Source organism: Sorex araneus, chromosome 1, assembly GCF_027595985.1.
Source record: "Sorex araneus isolate mSorAra2 chromosome 1, mSorAra2.pri, whole genome shotgun sequence".
NCBI classification, from domain to species: domain Eukaryota; kingdom Metazoa; phylum Chordata; class Mammalia; order Eulipotyphla; family Soricidae; genus Sorex; species Sorex araneus.
Window position 1 is genome coordinate 196,546,445 of NC_073302.1, and position 18,789 is coordinate 196,565,233.

General features: G+C 54.0%; 1 protein-coding gene across 1 annotated transcript in view; it reads right to left on the reverse strand.

Annotated features, from left to right (window-relative positions):
• The window catches only part of MYO16 (myosin XVI), a 310,488-nt gene that overhangs the window by 274,886 nt on the left and 16,813 nt on the right, over positions 1 to 18,789 (reverse strand). The window contains 1 exon segment of the mRNA XM_055126930.1: positions 9,946 to 10,209. Within this exon segment, the coding sequence (XP_054982905.1) occupies positions 9,946 to 10,209 (264 nt within the window).

Sequence of the window (18,789 nt, forward strand, 5' to 3'; positions counted from 1 at the left end):
TAAACACACGTGCACATTGATATCTGTGCATGTGTGTGCAGGTTAGGTATGTATGCAGTACTCATGTGCAGTGCTGTGTGTGTGGTGTGTGTGTGAGTGTGTGAATATATGTGTGAGTATGTGTGTGTATGTGTATGTGTGTGTGTGAGCGTGAGTGTATGAGTGCATGTATGAGTGTGTGATTGTGTGTGTGAGTGCATGTGTGTAGGTGTTGCGTGTGTATATGTGAGTGTATGTGTGTGTGACTGTGAGTGTGTGTGAGTGCATGTGTGTATATGTTGAGTGTGTATATGTGAGTGTATGTGTGTGCGACAATGTGAGTGTGAGTGTGTGTGAGTGTATGTGTGTGTATGTGAGTGTGTGTGTGTCTGTGTAAAACAGGAAGAGCAGCTCTCCTCCTTTCACCCTGCCGAGGCCCAGCAGGTGTGAGGGGGGACTGCAGAGTCACCTCAGCCCTTGCAGCAGTTCCTGTGTCTGTGACTCTGTTTCCCCGAGTGCAGCTCACGGGGCCCTTGAACCCGAGGGTAGGACGCCGGGCCATGGAGGCTGCGGGGGGGGGGGGGTCTCGGGGTGTTTCTGGCCCCGGGGCTGGGGGCAGGCTGGAGTATCCTTGGGGGAGCCCGGAGCATCCTGGGCCGCGGGCTGGGCTGGCCCCTCGTGGCTGCTGCGCTTTCACCGTCCCGGCCCTCCACCCTCCGCCCGCTGCTCGCTCCTGAGAAATGACAGTTAACAGGAAGGAACAGGCAGGAAGTAGGTTGTTGGTCTCAGTCGGGCATAGGTAAGTTTGACAATGAAAATTTATTGATTTTTCCCCACTGGTGAAGGGATGGGTGTTTGAGCATTGTATAACTGAGACTTAAACCTGAAAGCTTTGTAACTTTCCACATGGTGAATCAATAAAAGAATTTAAAAAAATTTATTGATTTTTTTCCAAACAGGATCACTGTGAAGACGATCAAAAGGAAAAGTCTGTTCACCACTTAGAGACAGTCCAAGGTCGCTGCAGAATGAAAACTCTGTAACTCCTGTAATACAGCCTCTCGGCGCACTGGGCTCCTCCAACACGGTTGGCAAATACGATAAAAATGTCTCAAAATAATGTTGAAAGACAACAGTACACAAGAAGAGAAAAATATAAAATCTTCCAAAATGATTTCTGGAGGGTTTCTGTGCTGATAAGAAACTATGCTGAAATATAACTTTTACTTTATTTTTTTTGTGTTCTTTGGGAAGCACACTCCGCTGTGTCCAGGCACCGCAAGGAGCCATATGTGCTGCTTGGGCACCAAACCTGGTCAGCCGGAGACGGAAGAGCCCCGCACACCACACTATCTCTTGGACTCAACAACACGGAAATTTTTTAAATTTAATCACAAGTGAGATTTCCGGTTAGCAGTTCTGAAATTCATTTGCACTATAAAAATAACAAGTCTGCTTGGGACCAGAGTGAGAGGAAGTGGGAAATAGTTCGCCCTGCGGATAACTGACTTAGGTTTGATCCCTGGCACCCCTCTGGGTCCCTTGAGCTCTGCCAGGAGTGACCCCTGAGCACAGAGCTGGGAGTAAGCCCGGCTGAGCACTGCTGGAGAGATCCAAAAGCAAACAAGAAAAAATGACTGAGCTTGATGCAAACCTTCTGTCTTTTTACAGCTTAAGGTTTTGTACCTTACAATTTTTAAAAATTGCCACAGTATTTTATGGAAAATTTTCCTTTTTGGCAGAGCCTGGCAAGCTCCCCGTGGCATATTCGATATGCCAAAGATAGTAACAATAACGGGTCTCATTCCCCTGACCCTGAAAGAGCCTCCAATCGTTGGGAAAGATGAGTAAGGAGAGGCTGCTAAAAATTTCAGGGCTGGGTTACAAAGATGTTACTGGCACCCGCTCAAGTAAATCGATGAGCAACGGGATGACAGTGATACAGTGATACAGTGATCTTCCTCTTACAGTGTGAGTTATGATGAATATAGTAATATAATGGTAATGTAATAAGGGATTCCCCGGGAGACTCCAAACACAATCTACCGTTTAACAAGCACGTGCCTGGTATCCGAGCTTCAACATCTGAGACCCCTAGCAGCCCCCCTTACCTGAGAGAGAGTCTGGGACTCAGAGGCTGCCTTGCGTGAGGACAAGGGGTCGGATGGGCAGCAGGAGACTGACCAGTCTCGCACCTCGGGTCCCAAACCAACCGAGAGAAAATGGGTGTTTGTGAGAAGCTACTTTTTTTTTTTTCCCCTCTCGAGAGCCCGGCAAGCTACCGAGAGTATCCCGCCCGCACGGCAGAGCCCAGTGACGGGCTTGTGAACAAAGAAGCAGTGATGTAAATACACAACGGAATCCTTGCAGTTACACTAAAGGATGAATCTTGCAGTTCCCTGGGAGTCAGGAGGCACCGGAGGGCAACACGGGAAGTGAACGAAGTTGGAGGGGGAGGGACAAGGACCAGAGAAAGGACGAGGGGACAGACACGATCAAATGAGGTAGATCTGAGACGGCCACTCAGAGGTGCTGGGGGCAGGTGGACTTGGGGGTGCACAGAGGTGGGAGTGGAAAGCTCCTGGGCCCCTTGGGGGGGCTTCAGAAACTCTCCAAGACCAGGAAAAGCAGCACCACTGGAACCCCGTGACTCAAACTACAGCAAAACTTAAAAACCAGAAGGGTCTGTGGATAAGCCCCTTGTTTCAATCAACCCCCCCCCCCCCGTGCAGAGGCGCGGGGGACGTGCAGCCCTGACCAGTCAGGTGCCCCCCCAGCAGAGCACGCCAGGAAGCGTCTGGGCTCAGGAGGGAGGGCGGGGTAGGCTGGGTCACCCTGTGACAGGGCGGAAGTGGAGCATCCGGAAGAGTAAGGCTCGGGGGAGGGTCGGGGAAGAGCCAGAACCAGAGCATCGGGCTGTAACGCGGGGCGGGGCCGAGAGGGGGACAGAGACAGAGACAGAGACAGAGACCTCCCACTGTGTCTCCGCTAGGCTCCCCTCCCCCAGGGGAAAACCGGCATTTTAAGCTGGAATGGATGAGCCCAAACTTCCCTTACATTTCCTTGTGTGGCGGGTCCTGTGCAGGGGTGGGGGAGGCAAAGAGAGGCGGAAAGAGAGGGGGAAGGAAAGGGCCTGCCCTGGAGGCAGGGTGGGGGCGAGGGTGGGGGTGAGGACGCACACGGGGGACACTGGTCGGGGGACAGGTGCTGGGACACTGTGTGACTGGGACCCAGTCGAGAACGACTTTGTAACTGTATGTCTCAAGGTGATGAAAGGTAGAAAGAGAGGGGGGGAGGGAGAGAGAGGGAGAGAGAGGGAGAGAGAGGGAGAGAGGGAGAGAGGGAGAGGAACAGGGAGAGGAGAGAGAGGGAGAGAGAGAGGGAGAGAGGGGGGAGAGGGAGAGAAAGAGGGAGAGAGGGAGGGAGAGAGGGAGAGGGGGGGGAGAGGGAGAGAAAGAGGGAGAGAGGGAAAGAGGGGGAGAGGGAGAGAGAGAAGGAGAGAGAGGGACAGAGAGGGGGGAGAGGGAGAGAAAGAGGGAGAGAGGGAAAGAGAGAGGGAGAGCCCAGCCTCGGCCCTGCAACCCTCACGTGGGACTCTCGGCCCTCAGAGAACTGCTGAAGTGGATCCGGGCCCCTGGAGCACTGCTAGGGAGCACCCACTTGCTAGAGGAAGAGGCCCCGTCTCCAGCCATTCCCTGGACGAGGCCGGACACCCTCAGAGCAGAGGGAGAGAGAGACTAGCGGCTGGCCGGCGGGTGTGGACTGGTCTCCCAGAGCCGGGCCGGGAGGGGAGGGGTCAGAAGGGGGCGTGTCAGGGCAGCGTAGGGCGGGAGGAGACCCCGAGGCGACACTGAGGGCACAGCCTCCGTCTCTGACACACCGTAGGAAAGGGGTTCTCGAACCCAGGCAGCCCTCCCGCGGGGGGGGGGGGGCAGGCGAGGCCAAAAGCTGCTGCCCCCCTGGGTGGGCCTGAGGGAGAGCAGGAGGCAGAGCCCGGGCTGGGGGTGCGGAGAAGGCGTCCCCGCACGGGCAGGGGGGCCTGGGTGGGGTGGGCGCCCACCACGTCCAGAGAGCCACGGGCGTCGCCTCTCCCCCTAATGACGCGGACCCCCAGGGAGGGCCCGGCTGGAGGCTGACTCTGACCATGCACGGAGTGGAGGGAAACCCCTGTACGGTTTCTTCTTCTGTTCTGGATTTGTATTCGTTTGGCAAATATGTTTTTGAATGTATCGAATGACCAAGTTACAAAGTTATTTGTGATTTAGTTTCAGGTGCAGGATGCTCGGACACCAACGCCCTCGCCCGCCTTGCTCCTCCTCGGCCAATGCCCTGCAGCCAGGCTCAGTTTTCTCTGCATGTGTTTCCCTCCCTCCATCCCTCCCTCCCTCCCTCTCTCCCTCCCTCTCTCCCTTCCTCTCCATCTTTCTCTCTTCCCCTTTCTCTCCCCTCTGTCTCTCCTCCTCCTCTCTCCCTCTCTCTCCCTCTCATTCTCCCTCCTTCCCTCTTTCTCTCTCTCCCTCTCTCTCTCCATCTTTCTCTCTTCCCCTTTCTCTCTCCCCTCCTCCTCTCTCCCTCTCTCTCCCTCTCATTCTCCCTCCTTCCCTCCCTCCCTCCCTCCCTCTCTCTCTCTCCCTTTCTCCCTCCCCCCTCAAAGAAAGGAGAATCATGAGTTCTGAAAGGACATTTAGAACAAGTTTAGAATGAATTTCCCTCTACATGAAATTTTTTTGTTGCGGATTTTTATAAACGAGAGGACTGTGCGGACCAATGCAGAATGCAAAAATGGCCATTATGCATGAAGATATCACCAGCTGCCAGAGGAGAATAACAAATCAGAGATGCGAAATTTACATTTACAAGGATGCAGCAATAAAGCCACTCAACGCTCTCGAGTCGTGCTCTTGGTGACCGGCTCCCGGCCTCAGCGGGAACAACGCTCTCCCCGAAGACGTGTGTTTGTTTCTTGATACACGGCGGAAACAAGCGATGCAACCACACAAACGCACAGCCTGTGGAGTTCTGAGAAACAGTGTAGCGCAAAGGGCTCTGGCGGCAGCGTTGCCCACCGTCCCAGACAGCACACGCGGGCCTCTGGCCTCCCGAGCGGCGAGAGGCAGCCGGCAACGTGCTCACAGGACCAGTGCAGACTTGCTCTGGGCGGGCCGTGGGACGGACAACCAGGGCCGGGGCCGAGCAGCAGGGGAGGCGCTTGCCATGACGGCACGGCCACGGGTGCCCCAAGCCTTGTCAGGAGTGATCCCTGAGCACTGAGCCAGGAGAAACCCCCAAACACCACCCAGCACTGGCCCAAACCGTGGAAGATCTAACACCTCTGCCAAGGCCCGGTGCTCTGAAGACACACTGTCTTTCCCGTGTGACTTAGCTCCTGAAATCTGCACGGAAAAATATTTGTTCTTGGGTTTGGCGTGTGAGTTTCCCGGGGAGACATGAGGCCCCACCAAAGGAGAGACATTTGCAGACTCGTAATAGACGGGTCAGCCCCAAGAGTCCCGTAAACACGCCCCCCGACGGCCCCCCGACGGACCGAGCACAGAGCAGCCCGAAGGTGGGCACGCTCGCCCCGCCGCCCAGAGGGAAGCCTGACTCTCGCGGGCTGCGAGGGGCTGGGCTCTGGGCAGAATTGGGGGACGAGGTCCCCAGGGAGGGTCTCCACGAGGGGCTCAGGAGGAGTCAGGAGGAGGGGGCCATGGGAGCCGCCTCCCTCAGCCAGTGAGGTGGGCCGAGACTGGCGGTGCCGTGCCGGACCACCCAAGCTCCGGAGCCTGAGCAGGTGTCTGCCGTGGGACCCCCACGCGGCAGCCCAGGCTGAGCCCCTGTTGGGCAAACGCCTTAATCTCAGCTCGCCAACGTGTCCATCCAACTCGCCAGGTGCACTTCCGGTTCTTTTTCTCTTTTCCTTCTTTTTGCTTTTTGGGTCACACCCGGTGATGCTCAGGGGTTACTCCTGGCTCTGCACTCAGGAATCACCCCTGGCGGTGCTCAGGGGACCATAGGGGATGCTGGGAATCGAACCCAGGTCAGTCATGTGCCAGGCAAACGCCCTCCCCGCTGTGCTATTGCTCCGGCCCCACTTTTAAATTCTTTGATGAGCTGGAAGAGTTTTCCCGTGGCTTTATCCTGGGACACTCCTGGGGCCGCAGGCCCTGAAGGTCTGGGCTTTCCTGGGCTCAGAAACTCCCCATGGAGTGAGTTGGAGGCACCGGGCATGTCTAGAACATTCTGCTCTTAAGAAGCTCCGGAGATGTCTGTGTTGCAAGCCACAATGCCCCAAAGTAGAGAGAGTCTGGGGGACATTGTCTGCCGTGGAGGCAGGGGGGGTAGGAGAGGGGGGGATGCCCGGGATATTGGGGTGGGGAATGTGCACTGGGGGAGGGGTGGGTGTTTGATCGTTGTGTGACCGTAACCCGAACATGAAAGCTTGTAACTGTCTCACGGTGATTCAACACAATAATAATAATAATAATTTAAAAGTCAGCTATTGGTTTAAAAAAAAAAAAGAAGCTCCGGAGGGACTGGAGGGCTGACAGCGCCCGCCCCCAGCCCCCTGCCCCGTGGGCTGTTCCCCCGCACCCCAGCCCCCCTGCAGCCCTAGGGGTGCTCGCCTCGCCTCTGCCCTGCAGCCCGGCAGCAGCCAGGCCCAGCTGTGTCCCTGAGAATCCTCCAGGGCCCGTTGGTGCTCGAGCCCCCTGAGCACAGCCCAGAGGGGGCCCCGGTGCCCCTCTCTCTGCAGACCCTCCCCCGGGCTCTTCCGCCACCAGGCTGACCTCGTGGGAGGCTGCCCTGTCACCCTGGGCCCAGGGACGCCGGGATGTCCCCACCCAGAGGGCAGCGCGGCTGACAGCCCCTCCCGGGAGGCCTCCCCCCCCGCACCGGGAGGCTCAGGAACCCAGGCTCCGTCTGGTCTGCCACCCCCAGACAGCACAAGACAGAAAGGGAGAGTGGCCAGAAGGAGACCCGCCCTCGTGGCCTCGCCCTGTCCCTGCTCCCTGGGAACAGACTGTGGCCCCACCACAGAGGCCCCCCGGGCCGCCCCTGACGTCTCTTCTGGATTCCCAGGCAGGAACTCAGCCCCGAGGCGGGAACTCGGCAGCTCGGCCGCTCTGGGCCCAAGGGGCCCTTCTCCAGCCTCCTGGCCCGCACAGCCGCCAGGCCCCGGGCTCAGGGCGTGCGCGGACAATCCGCCCGGCTTCCTCCCCTCTGCGGGGACGGGGTTCCCCTGGAGCAAAGCCCACAGCTGTGCGCCTGCGGCTGCTGCTCCCCCGGGCCGGTCAGGGTGCCCGAGAGGCGGGTCAGGGGCTGGTCAGGGCCACCCTGGCACCACGGAGCCCCCGAGCACTGCTGGCTGTGGGCTTCCTCCAGGACCACGGTACAAAGGTCCTTCCAGATGGGGCCCCGCGTCCCCCGGACACGCTGACCCTTGGGCAATCAGCACAGGGAGCCCCCAAAACGCTTCCTCTGGGTGCTGTGTTTATCACGGGATGGTTCCCGGCTCCTCTGCACCCTTCCTTGGGTGCTTGTTGGTTCCGCAAATGCAACCCACCAGCCGTCCGAAAGGCTGCACGTGACACGTGACGCCTCTACTGTGAGACCTGCAGGTCACACTCGCACCTGCACCACCTTCTTCCACTGGAGTCGGTCCCAGCCCTGGGGGTAAACGTCCCGTCAGCACCTCTGTGGGGAGAGGGGCTAGGGGTGCAGTGAGCCGCGCACTGCCTAGCCCAGACTGCTCTGAACAGCTCTGAGGCTGCAAACCTACACAACACCATGAGAAGCAGGACGGTGGCAGCCCGATTAAAGCGGTGGCTGAGACGAGGCTGCTCGGATAGAGGCAGGCGGGCGCTACTGGGATGCCCTGAGACTGTCACTAAGTGTACAGGCAGGCAGGCGCTACTGGGATGCCCTGAGACTGTCACTAAGTGTACAGGCAGGCGGGCGGGCGCTACTGGGATGCCCTGAGACTGTCACTAAGTGTACAGGCAGGCGGGCGGGCGCTACTGGGATGCCCTGAGACTGTCACTAAGTGTACAGGCAGGCAGGCGGGCGCTACTGGGATGCCCTGAGACTGTCACTAAGTGTACAGGCAGGCAGGCGGGCGCTACTGGGATGCCCTGAGACTGTCACTAAGTGTACAGGCAGGCGGGCGCTACCGGGATGCCCTGAGACTGTCACTAAGTGTACAGGCAGGCGGGCGGGCGCTACTGGGATGCCCTGAGACTGTCACTAAGTGTACAGGCAGGCGGGCGGGCGCTACTGGGATGCCCTGAGACTGTCACTAAGTGTACAGGCAGGCGGGCGGGCGCTACTGGGATGCCCTGAGACTGTCACTAAGTGTACGGCCTCCCAGATTGAACAGGCGAAAGAATATGAGCGTCCACGGACAGTTTAGTCATTAATCACTGCAGCACTGTCATCCGGTCGTCCATCGATTTACTTGAGCAGGCGCCAGTAACATCTCATTCGTCCCGGCCCTGAGATTTTAGCAGCCTCTCCTTACTCACCTTTCCTAACGATCTGGAGGCTCTTTTTAGGGTCAGGGGAATGAGACCTGTTATTGTTACTGTATTTGGTATATCGAATATGCCACGGGGAGCTTGCCAGGCTCTGCCATGTTTGTGGGATAATCTTGGTAGCTTGCTGGTTCTCCGAGAGGTGCACACACACACACACACACACACACACACACACACATACATTTCCCTTTGTGATGATGTGTTGTGCGGCCACTTTGTGGCTATGTGGTCCAGGAATATGTTCACTCATGTGTGGGGCTCAGCCCAAGCGTGTGGAAAGCAGCCTGGAGCATGGCAGCGGTTGGGCAGTGGAGGTCAGCTGCCAGGGCTGGGTCCCTTGGGGCGGGGAGGGCTCCCACCCACCCCCCTCTGGGGCACCACTGTGTGGAGTCCAGTGGCATGGTTATGGGGGCCTCATTTTATGCTCCGTTCCAGAGCATAAATTAGTATAAATTTAATTAATTGTACATTATATTTTATAAATCATATGATTTATAATAAATTACATATAATCAATAATAACTATAAATTATAATTACTAATCATAAAACATATTTAATTAATTATAGATCATTAATGACATGATTGGTCATGAATGAGTAACCAAAATAACCTGGTTTTAGAGACGCTTTGCTGTTGAAAAGTGGTTAACAGATATGCTCTGAGTGTCTGTTTTAGATGAATTCACCATTGGAATAAGAGGCAATCAAGGTAATTTAATTTATATGTTTCTTTGAAAATTATGTCACTTTTTCTTACTGGAAAGTTTCTAACACTAGAACAGAGGACATGGGTAGTAAACACCAAAATAAAAATGTTATATGCATATATATAAACAAAGGCTACCATTAATAGCAATGTAATAGGAATTAAATGTGATAGAGTTAATAATTTAACACTCTTATAAAGAGCATTTAGGTTTGGGGAATCCAAGATGTGGCAGAGCGCATGATATACATTTTTAAAGCCCTGCGCTGGATCCTGGTATCCTATAAGAAGAATTTTGGGTTAATCCTAAAATCATCCACGAATATCTAAGTATCTTAAATATCGATGCATGAGTGAGTCAGTAATGAATTTGGGGACTCAATCCCTTGGTTAGAGGGAACAATATCATTGGGGGAAATTTTCATTGCTTTAACAATTTGAGTGAACAACTAGTAAGGAAATCACTTACTTTTCATATAAGTAATTCTCAAAAAATAACCATTTCACCAAAATTTTGCATATTTCCATCTTGATTTGGGACTTTTCATCATATTCATGTAAAAGACCTTTCCCTCCTCAAATCTTTTAGGTGGTTAAATAAATCTTTTAGACAGTTAAATAAGTGTTCCCCCCCATGTGTGCGCGCGCACACACACACACACACACACACAGTGAATAACAATCCACGAGGAAGCGCGTCCCGCTCCCCCCAGCCCCGGTCACGCACCTTCTTTGTCGTCGTGGTGGACGATGGCGTCCTGGAGCATGTCGGCCGGAGCGAAGTGGACCCTCTGGGGCCTGCCATGCTTCCGCGGGCCCGGGCCGCCGCCCTGCTTCTGCAGGGCCCGCTCGCGCTCGTAGTACGCCTTGATCTGCTCACAGCGCAGGCGCCGCACCAGGCGCTGCCGCTGGCCCAGGGGCAGGGACTCCAGCAGGCACTGGTCAATCTCCATGTCGTGGGACCGGAAAACGCTGCATAGCTGGAAGCAACCTGCAAGGGGCCAGAGGACAGCGTCAGGCCAGGACCGGGCCCCGCGGGCACTGGGGGTGTGTCCACCCCACTCTCCAGAAGGGGAATGAAGGGCAGGAACCAAACGAGAATACGCGAGAGCGGTGGGACACTACGCAGCTGTCAGGAGAGATGAGGTCAGGAAACTGCATGTAGGTGGATCAACACTGAGAGCATCATGCTCAGTGAAGTGAGTCGGGGAGAGAGGGACAGACACAGAAGGACTGCACGCAGGTGTGGAGTATAAAGTAACATAACAGGAGACTAACACCGAAGGGCAGTTGAAATAAGGGTCAGGAGGACTGACCCACGGCTTGATAGCCGATCTCATGTGCTGGGGGGAAAGGTAGCTGGGACGGAGAGAGGGGCACTAAATAAACGATGGTTGGAGGGATCGCTCGGGATATTAGACGCAAGCTGAAAGCAGACTATGGACCAAACACGATGGCTGCCTGATACCTGTACTGCAAACCACAACACCCAAAAGGACAGAGAGAGTAGGAGGGATTGTGCCTGCCACAGAGGCGGAGATGGAAGGGGTGGGGGTGGGGGGAGGGATACTGGGGACATTAGGGGTAGGGAATGGGCACTGGTGGAGGGGTGGGTGCTTGAACATTGATTGACTGAAACACAATCATGAAAGTCTGCAAGTCTGTAATTGTATCTCACGATGATTCATTAAAATAAAAAAATTAACAATGAAAACAAAAAGAATACACAAGATGTGTGACTTTGCTCAACACAACCCACAACCCGCCCTTTCTGGTTTCAGTCTGCACCAAAGGTCTAACGGCTCCTCGCGCCTTCACGAGACGGAACAGAGACGACTGAGCTTCCTGGGCCCAGCCCTGGCAGAAAGCCCTGCTCAGCCTTTCAGCAATTCCTAATGAAACTGACTTTGCCTGTCTTGGTGATGCTGCCGACGAAACGGAAGGGGCTTGTCCATCAATTACTGCGATCACACAGTGACCGTGTCCCACTGTTGATAGCAACGCGCTTTTCCTGGCGAGTGAGAACAATCCTTTCTGCGAGGGTGAGCACACGCATGGAGCAAAAGATGTTTTTCTCCAGGCAAATCCACTCATGAGCAAAACTGACGCGACTGTGAACCTGACTGTGCTAATGCTGCAATTTTCAAAACGAGGTCTCTGCCCAGAGCTGAAAACACCCACCTCCTCTGAAAATGTGACTTTCTACCAACACCCTCCCAAACACCTGCAGTGCAACTGCACAACTCTCACACTTCCCAGTGGGCGGGGGCTTTGTCACTGGCAACACCAAAAACCTCTGTTAGAGAACTGAGTGTTCGAGAAGTTGGCTCATATACGCAGACTCAGACAGTGCTCTGTGAGCTTTTTAGAATCACTACGATGAAAGTCTCAAAGAAGTCAAGCTACACACACACACACACACACACACACACACACACACACACACTCCAACTGGGCACGCAGGCAGTGACTACTGCCTCTTTTCTGCAAACGTGCCTTGTCCTTTTGAAACAGTGCTGCCAACGGCCAATCTGCTTCTCGTAGTGCTGGGAAAAACTTGATTCTCCAAACTATCAGGTTTGGCCCATCCCTGTCTTGGGGGAAAAAAAAAGGCTGACAGAGAGTGGCCAGCTTCTCCAAGATCAAAGGGAAGATTTTATGACCAAGTGAAAGATGTCCTATACAGTCTCCAGCAAAGAGGACAAGAAGGGGCCTTCCTCCTCTGAGCAGGCGACCCAAGGGAGGGAGAAAGCAGGGGAGGGGGATTTGGCAACATTTTAGAACCATCCACTTTCATGCCTCTTGAAATCTGCACATTTATTCTTTTTGTGTTGTGGCTACAGTTGGTGTTACTGGCCGGGTGTGCTTATACTGACTCCTTTTGTATGAGGCATGGAGATTAGACTTTCCGGGTTAAGACTTTAAATTACAGGTTTAGACCTAGTGCTTCATTTGAGTTTTCCATTGTTTATAAACTCTTTGAAGATAGATACTTTCACTCTATTGACCTCTGACTCGGTATTTGATATTAGTTATCATTCAGTCACTTTTGGGTCACTTTACGTTTTAATAAGATTGCAAATTAAAATTAATATTTTATCCATGAGTAACTCACATTGTCTTTGCTTAGATATATTAACTTTTTCGTTTCTTTGAGTGTACTGCATGATTCTATTGTCCGTATCCTAAGTTTAGTAGGATGGCTGGATCTGAACCTTCTTGGCTGCTACTTAGAGTGATATTATGATAGTTTATTTATATGGTATTTTTTGAGACATCATAGTTTTTAATGATTTGATTGTGTGTTGGGCATGAGCGATAGCACAGCGGGTAGGGTGTTCACCTTGCACGTGGCCAATCTGGGTTTGATTCCTCCGTCCCTCTCGGAGAACCCGGCAAGTTACCGAGAGCAGCCTGCCTGCACTGCAGAGCCTGGCAAGCTCCCCGTGGCGTATTTGATATGCCAAAAACAGTAACAAGAAGTCTCATAATGGAGATGTTACTGATGCCCACTCGAGCAAATCGATGAGCAACGGGATGACAGTGACAGTGACAGTGACATTTTCATGAAACTCTTTTGAAGATCAGGTAAGAAGCGTCAGAAATAACAACACACACATGTCCCCTTTCCAAGGGCGCTTCTCACTCCACCCCAGAGTCAAGGCAAGAGAGAGAGCCAGGACACGAGCCCCTGAGTCACTCTGCACGGCTGAGACGCGACTTCCTTTGGGAGCTGGGTGTCGACAAGCTCACGTCCTCCCGGCAAGCACGGGTGAGGCCCCGCATGGACAGGGGCGCAGCACGCTGACAGGCACCCAGGAGCCGTTTTGAGGGAAGAAAGTCACGTTCGAGATTTTGGGAATGATTTACGGAATCGACACTATCTCAGGCCACACAATGAACTTCTGAAAAGGTGAAGAAACGAAGTGACACTGGCATTTCCTGAACCCGCTTCAGAACCGGATTTCCACCATAGACCACATGGAACCAACGTCTCAGCAGGCTCAGAAACGGAAACAGTGGATTCTACATAGAGCAGAGTTTAGGGATGAAAACGCAACATAAGCAATAAAGTGTTAGGAGCAACCACTGATGAAAGCAAGTCTAGCTAAATTTCATGGACGAACGGGGCTGGAGTGATAGCACAGCGGGTAGGGCGTTTGCCTTGCACGCGGCCGACCCAGGTTCGATTCCCAGCATCCCATGTGGTCCCCTGAGCACTGCCAGCAGTAATTCCTGAGTGCAGAGCCAGGAGTAACCCTGTGCCTTGTCGGGGGTGACCCAAAAATCAAAATAAATAAATACATTTCACGGCCCGGGGGCTCCAGAGGCAGCCTGGAGACAGGGCACTTGCCGTGTACACAGCCGACCCAGGTTTGGCCCCCACAACCCCAACTAGTCTCTGAACATGGTCAGGAGTGACCCCTGAGCACACATGCAGGAGTAAGCCCTGAGCACTGTCAGATGTGACTCAACAAACAAAATTCCCTGGATATGATTAAGACGGTACTAAAAATGAATTCACTGCTTTACATCTGTATATTATAAAGTATTATCTTAGGATTAATGAGCAAAATATCTTATTTATAGTTAGAAAATAGAGTCACAAGAACAGGGTAAAATAATGAGAATGCAAATGAAGAGAAATGAACTAAGAGCAGAGAAAGGATGAAGAGAGAGATGAGAAATCGGTACGAGCTACAAAAAGGTTCACATTGGAATGCGTGCATGAATTGAAACAGCGAACCTATTTATAATCCTTGCATTAATTCAACTAATTGAACAGAAATCTAATCTCAAAACCAAAAACCCCACAATACTACCTCCACGAAAATAAGGTCCCAGTGACTTGCGAGGCCTTTAGCGAATGAACACCCAGAGTCCAAGCCCCAGCCCCACAAAGTAGGAAAACTTCTGCAGACAGAAATGGAAATGGCCTCAAGTGGTCTTCCAGGGGTGGGGTAAGCTAGGTACCAGGATGTCACGAGGGCGTCGGAAGGAAGCGAGCGAGCATCCCTCTGGCCGAGGAAGCTCCCCGAGGGCCCGGACCCGGGTCAGCTCAATGGCAGAGGGCGCTTTAGAATCCCGGGAGCACACGTTGTCTGTATAAAAATAAAAAGAAAAGGCGCGGGTGAGGGAAGGGATGCCTCACCACGCCGAGCCAGGCGCTCCCGGGAAGGGAGCTGGAAAAGGGGAAATATTCCAACAGTTGTCACTCATGGTTTCCAGCACAGGAAAGCTCTGCAGGGACTCCTGTCAGTCCCTCCTAGTGGTCTCTGTTCGCAAACAAAGGAAGATGAAGAGCCACATAAGACGGCTCTGAAGGGAGCGCGCACTTGGTCACAGACGTTTCGTGTCCTTGCAGACGAGCTGCACTGCAGCTGCGTTGGCTCAGACGGGCTCGCTGGCGGGCGCTTTCTCCCGGGCCCGGACACGGTTCCCGCGATTCTCCGGGTCCTCTGCCATGGCCTCTCCCGCCTCAGCTGCCCCGAGGACGGGTGCTGAGGAGTCGGCTGCCTCTGCGAGAGCCGCCTGCCAGCCCCACAGGCTCGGGAGTCCTCCTTGGCCCTGAGCCACACGTCAGCACGGCCTGCCCCGGGGCTCAGAGCAGAGAGCTGGGGGCACTGTTCCGAGCCCGAGGCGGCCCCTCTCCTCGGCTCTCTGTTGTCCTCTCTCAGCCCTGCTCCCCGGACACGAAAGGTCACTCAGCTCCCATTTCTATTCACTCCCGTGGCCTATAAAACCAAGAGAGGAATATTTATAAGCAGAAACACGCTGAGTGTTGTTAAAGACAATTTTAGGCTTTAAAGGGCAGCCTCCAGCCGCACAAGAAGCCGCAAGCGTGCGGAAGACTGGGGCTGTCTCTGAGACGTTCCCTAAGGAAACTGACAGGGAACCGAAGACTTCAACACACCCCCCAAGACTTGGCCACTCCCATGAGAGGCATCACAAATGGAAGAATGACGAGGAACTTGGTGAGGTTGCTTGGACGTGACGACAGATGTGCAAAAGCAGGGAAGCAAAATACGGACATGCGGGGAACAAACGAACTTCGACTGATCAGGAGACACAGCAGAGAAAAAGGCGGCCTGCTGAGCGGGGGTCACACAGGGGGGTGGACCTGGGCTCCCCAGGTGTGGGAGGGTGGGGGCACCCGGGCACAGGGCAGCTGAGACCACTGGACAGGCAAGGGCTGACCGGACAGTCCCCAGAGCTGACTGGCAGGCGCCATGGAAGCTGCTCAGAACCAGCGTCAGAGAAATGCTATCGAAGACTCGGGCAGTCACCAAGTTCATGCGGGTGTTTGCTATTGGCTTGTGACTGGGCCGCAGCCGGCCGTGCTCAGCTACTCCTGGCTTAGTTGCCAGGGCCCCTCCTGCTAGGCTCAGGGGCCACGCGATGCCAAGGGCCACGCCCAGGCCTCACAGGCAAGCACGCCCCCCCTCCCCGGAGCAATCGCCCATCTCGGAAGGACTGTTCTCGAGACAGAACTCAGTAGAAGATACAGCGCATTGTCAGGGAGGAGGAGTTGAACCCCGGAGGCTCTGGGTCCTGCCGGGACCACTGGATCTGGTGCAAGGTCTGGCAGAAACGTTATGGAGGTTGTCCGTAAGGTTATGAATGCGGGGGAGGGGTGACGCGTGCCGAATGTAGACTAGAGACTGAGCACAGCGGCCGCTCAACACCTTTACTGCAAACCACAACACCTAATCAGAGAGAGAGAACGAAAGGGAATACCCTGCCATAGTGGCAGTGTGGGGTGGGGGGAGACGGGACTGGGGAGGGTGGGAGGGATGCTGGGTTTACTGGTGGTGGAAAATGGGCACTGGTGAAGGGATGGGTTCTTGAACTTTGTATGGGGGAAGTATAAGCACAAAAATGTATAAATCTGTAACTGTACCCTCACGGTGATTCACTAATTAAAAATAAAAATTAAAAAAAAAAAGGTAATGAATGCACTGTAGCACGGTCACACTGTCTTCCCACTGTTCACCGATTGGCTCAAGCGGGCGCCAGTGGCGTCTCCATGTTGAGACTTGTGACTGTTTCCCGGCATATGGAATACTCCACGGGGAGCTTGCCAGGCTGGGCTGAGCGGGCGGGATACTCTCGGTAGCTTGCCGGGCTCTCCGAGAGGGGCGGAGGAATCGAACCGGAGTCTGCTGTGTGCAAGGCAAACGCCCTACCGGCCGTGTGCTACTGCTCGATAAAATACTAAGCACCTCACAGCCACATTTGAGTAGAGACTCCAAGGAACCGCGCGCAGGATCTCCACCAGCTACGCGCTCCTCTGAGCTCCCCGGCACAGCTCCCGAGAGGGAAGGGAAGGGGGCGGGGGAGCGGACTCCAGCGTCTCCTGAAAACAGAACCCAGACAATCACGGAGAGCAAAGCTCACAGGCCCCACCTCCATGGGCACAGCGGAGCCACCAGGAGGAGCAAAGCAGCGGGTGGCTCCTGAGAGCCTGCAGGGGGAGGGGGGAAGGGTAGTTTCTGGGCTGGAGCGGGGCGGGGAGGGAAGTGGGACTCGCCCTGGGATGGCTCGGGAAGCCTCTGTCCAATTAACTGGGGTAGATTAAAAAACGGGACAGACAAGACCAACATACAGTGAGATCTGTATATTCAATGTTAAGATGTGTCTTACAAAAACCCACAAAACTGTGTGTGTGTGGGGGGGGAGGGGGGTAAGAGGGAAGATTTCCAAGGCAACACTGAGTGGTTCTCCTCTCCGGAGAGAAAGCAGAGCAACAGATACCGTTAGGGAGCTCTCGGCGTGAGCATCAAAATTCAAAGTCAAAAAAAAAAAAAAAGAACACTGCTGTAGATCCGGATCACAAGGACGCTGAGACACTCTTGCAGGCTGGGAAAGTGGTAAGAAGGGAAATTCCATCACGATGACACGTGGAGAAGGGATCTCTGAAGAAGACCTCCTCTAAGTGTCACCAAAACGCAAACACGAGCGGTGCTGAGGGGGTTGTGAGTGGGGTGCTTGCCCCGCACACAGCGGGCCCAGGTTTTATCCCCGGCATCACAAGTGGTCCCTGAGCGCAGCCGGGAGTAATCCCCGAGTGCAGTCAGGAATAACCCATGGCCCCAAAACGAAACAAAATAAAGAAACATAAGAAGAAATAAAATAAATAAAGAAAAAGCAAACACTGCCTATCCCACCTTGTAAAAATATCTGCTATGAATTTCAAGGTGGGGGATGGTGTCCACCAAAGCTATGAGCATGATGGAGCATTCCATACAGACACACAGACCCGCACACACTGTATCGTACACACACTGTCTATACACACACTCACACACATTGTATCATACACACACTGTCTATACACACACACTCACACACATTGTATCGTAAACACACCTTGTGTTTCTACACACACTCACACTCACACACATACACACACACACACACACTTTGTATCTCTACACCCAAGAACCTTCCTAACGGAAGCTTATCCTCTGGGCGACTGTACAGCCCCACCCAGAGGTGTGTGTGACTACCGTTACAAACACAACGGAACAAAGGGAGGGAGAGACTTTTCAGAGACAAGAGTGTCATCAATTTCAACATATTCTCTAGAGCCTAAAAAAATCCCCAGAGCACTGGAGTCTGTGTAAAGGTGCTGGATTTTAGTATCCTTGGAATCAGGCTTGATGGCTCTCCCCACCGAGCCCAAGATAGCACAAAGGAATTACATTTGGGCAAAAAATAGATGGCAGGTCCCGAAACATCCTGGGATTTGGGTCTCCCGTGCCCCCGCGTGTAGCCTGCACTGCAAGCTTGTCTGGTGGTGAAACAAGCCCTACTACATCTCAAAAGGAAATAAAAAAAACCCTCATAATATATTTTTTATTTCCTTACAGCTGCCTTCAGACATTTCGCTTTCTGTTTCAAGGCAGCATGTCTTGGGTCTCCCAGCTACTGGCTGGACTTTTCTTTCCCCTTTTCCCCAGGGCGTGAGGGCCAGGCCTGGTGGTCCTTAGGGACTTTCCTGACAGTGCTCAGGGAGCCAGAGCTGGGGCCCCAGGGGGGGCCGCCTGTAGAGCGTGTGTTCCATCCCTCTGGGCCGTCCCCGCCCCGGGCTTTCCTAGTAAGAGAACAGAAGCCTTTCACTGCAGATGAAAGGAAAACCAAGCGGGCCCGTGTGTGAGCATTAGCCTTTCCTGAAATGCAGCATTTCTCTACGTCAACACTGACCGCTGGACACTGTTTCCCTTACGGTATTTCTTTACCAGCAAGCGATCTGATGACAACAAATAATGTCTCGGATATGGATTTCCCATCACGCTCCTCCTGAGCTTGGTCCTAGGGTAACCGCAAGACAGAGGCGTGTCCCTGGGGTGACGTTCCTGGGTGGGCCCGGAAGCTCGCAAGCCCCAGCGACTGGCCGACGGTTCTGCGCTGAGGGGGCTTCCTTCTCTGCCACACTCAGTCCCCACGTGGCGCCACACCCACACATGCACGCAGCGGGCGTGACGGGAGAAACAAAGCCCCTTTCCGGGTTCCAGCGACGCTCAAGTCCTGCACTGCTGCCCCTCGGGCCTCCTCGAGGCTGGGCTGG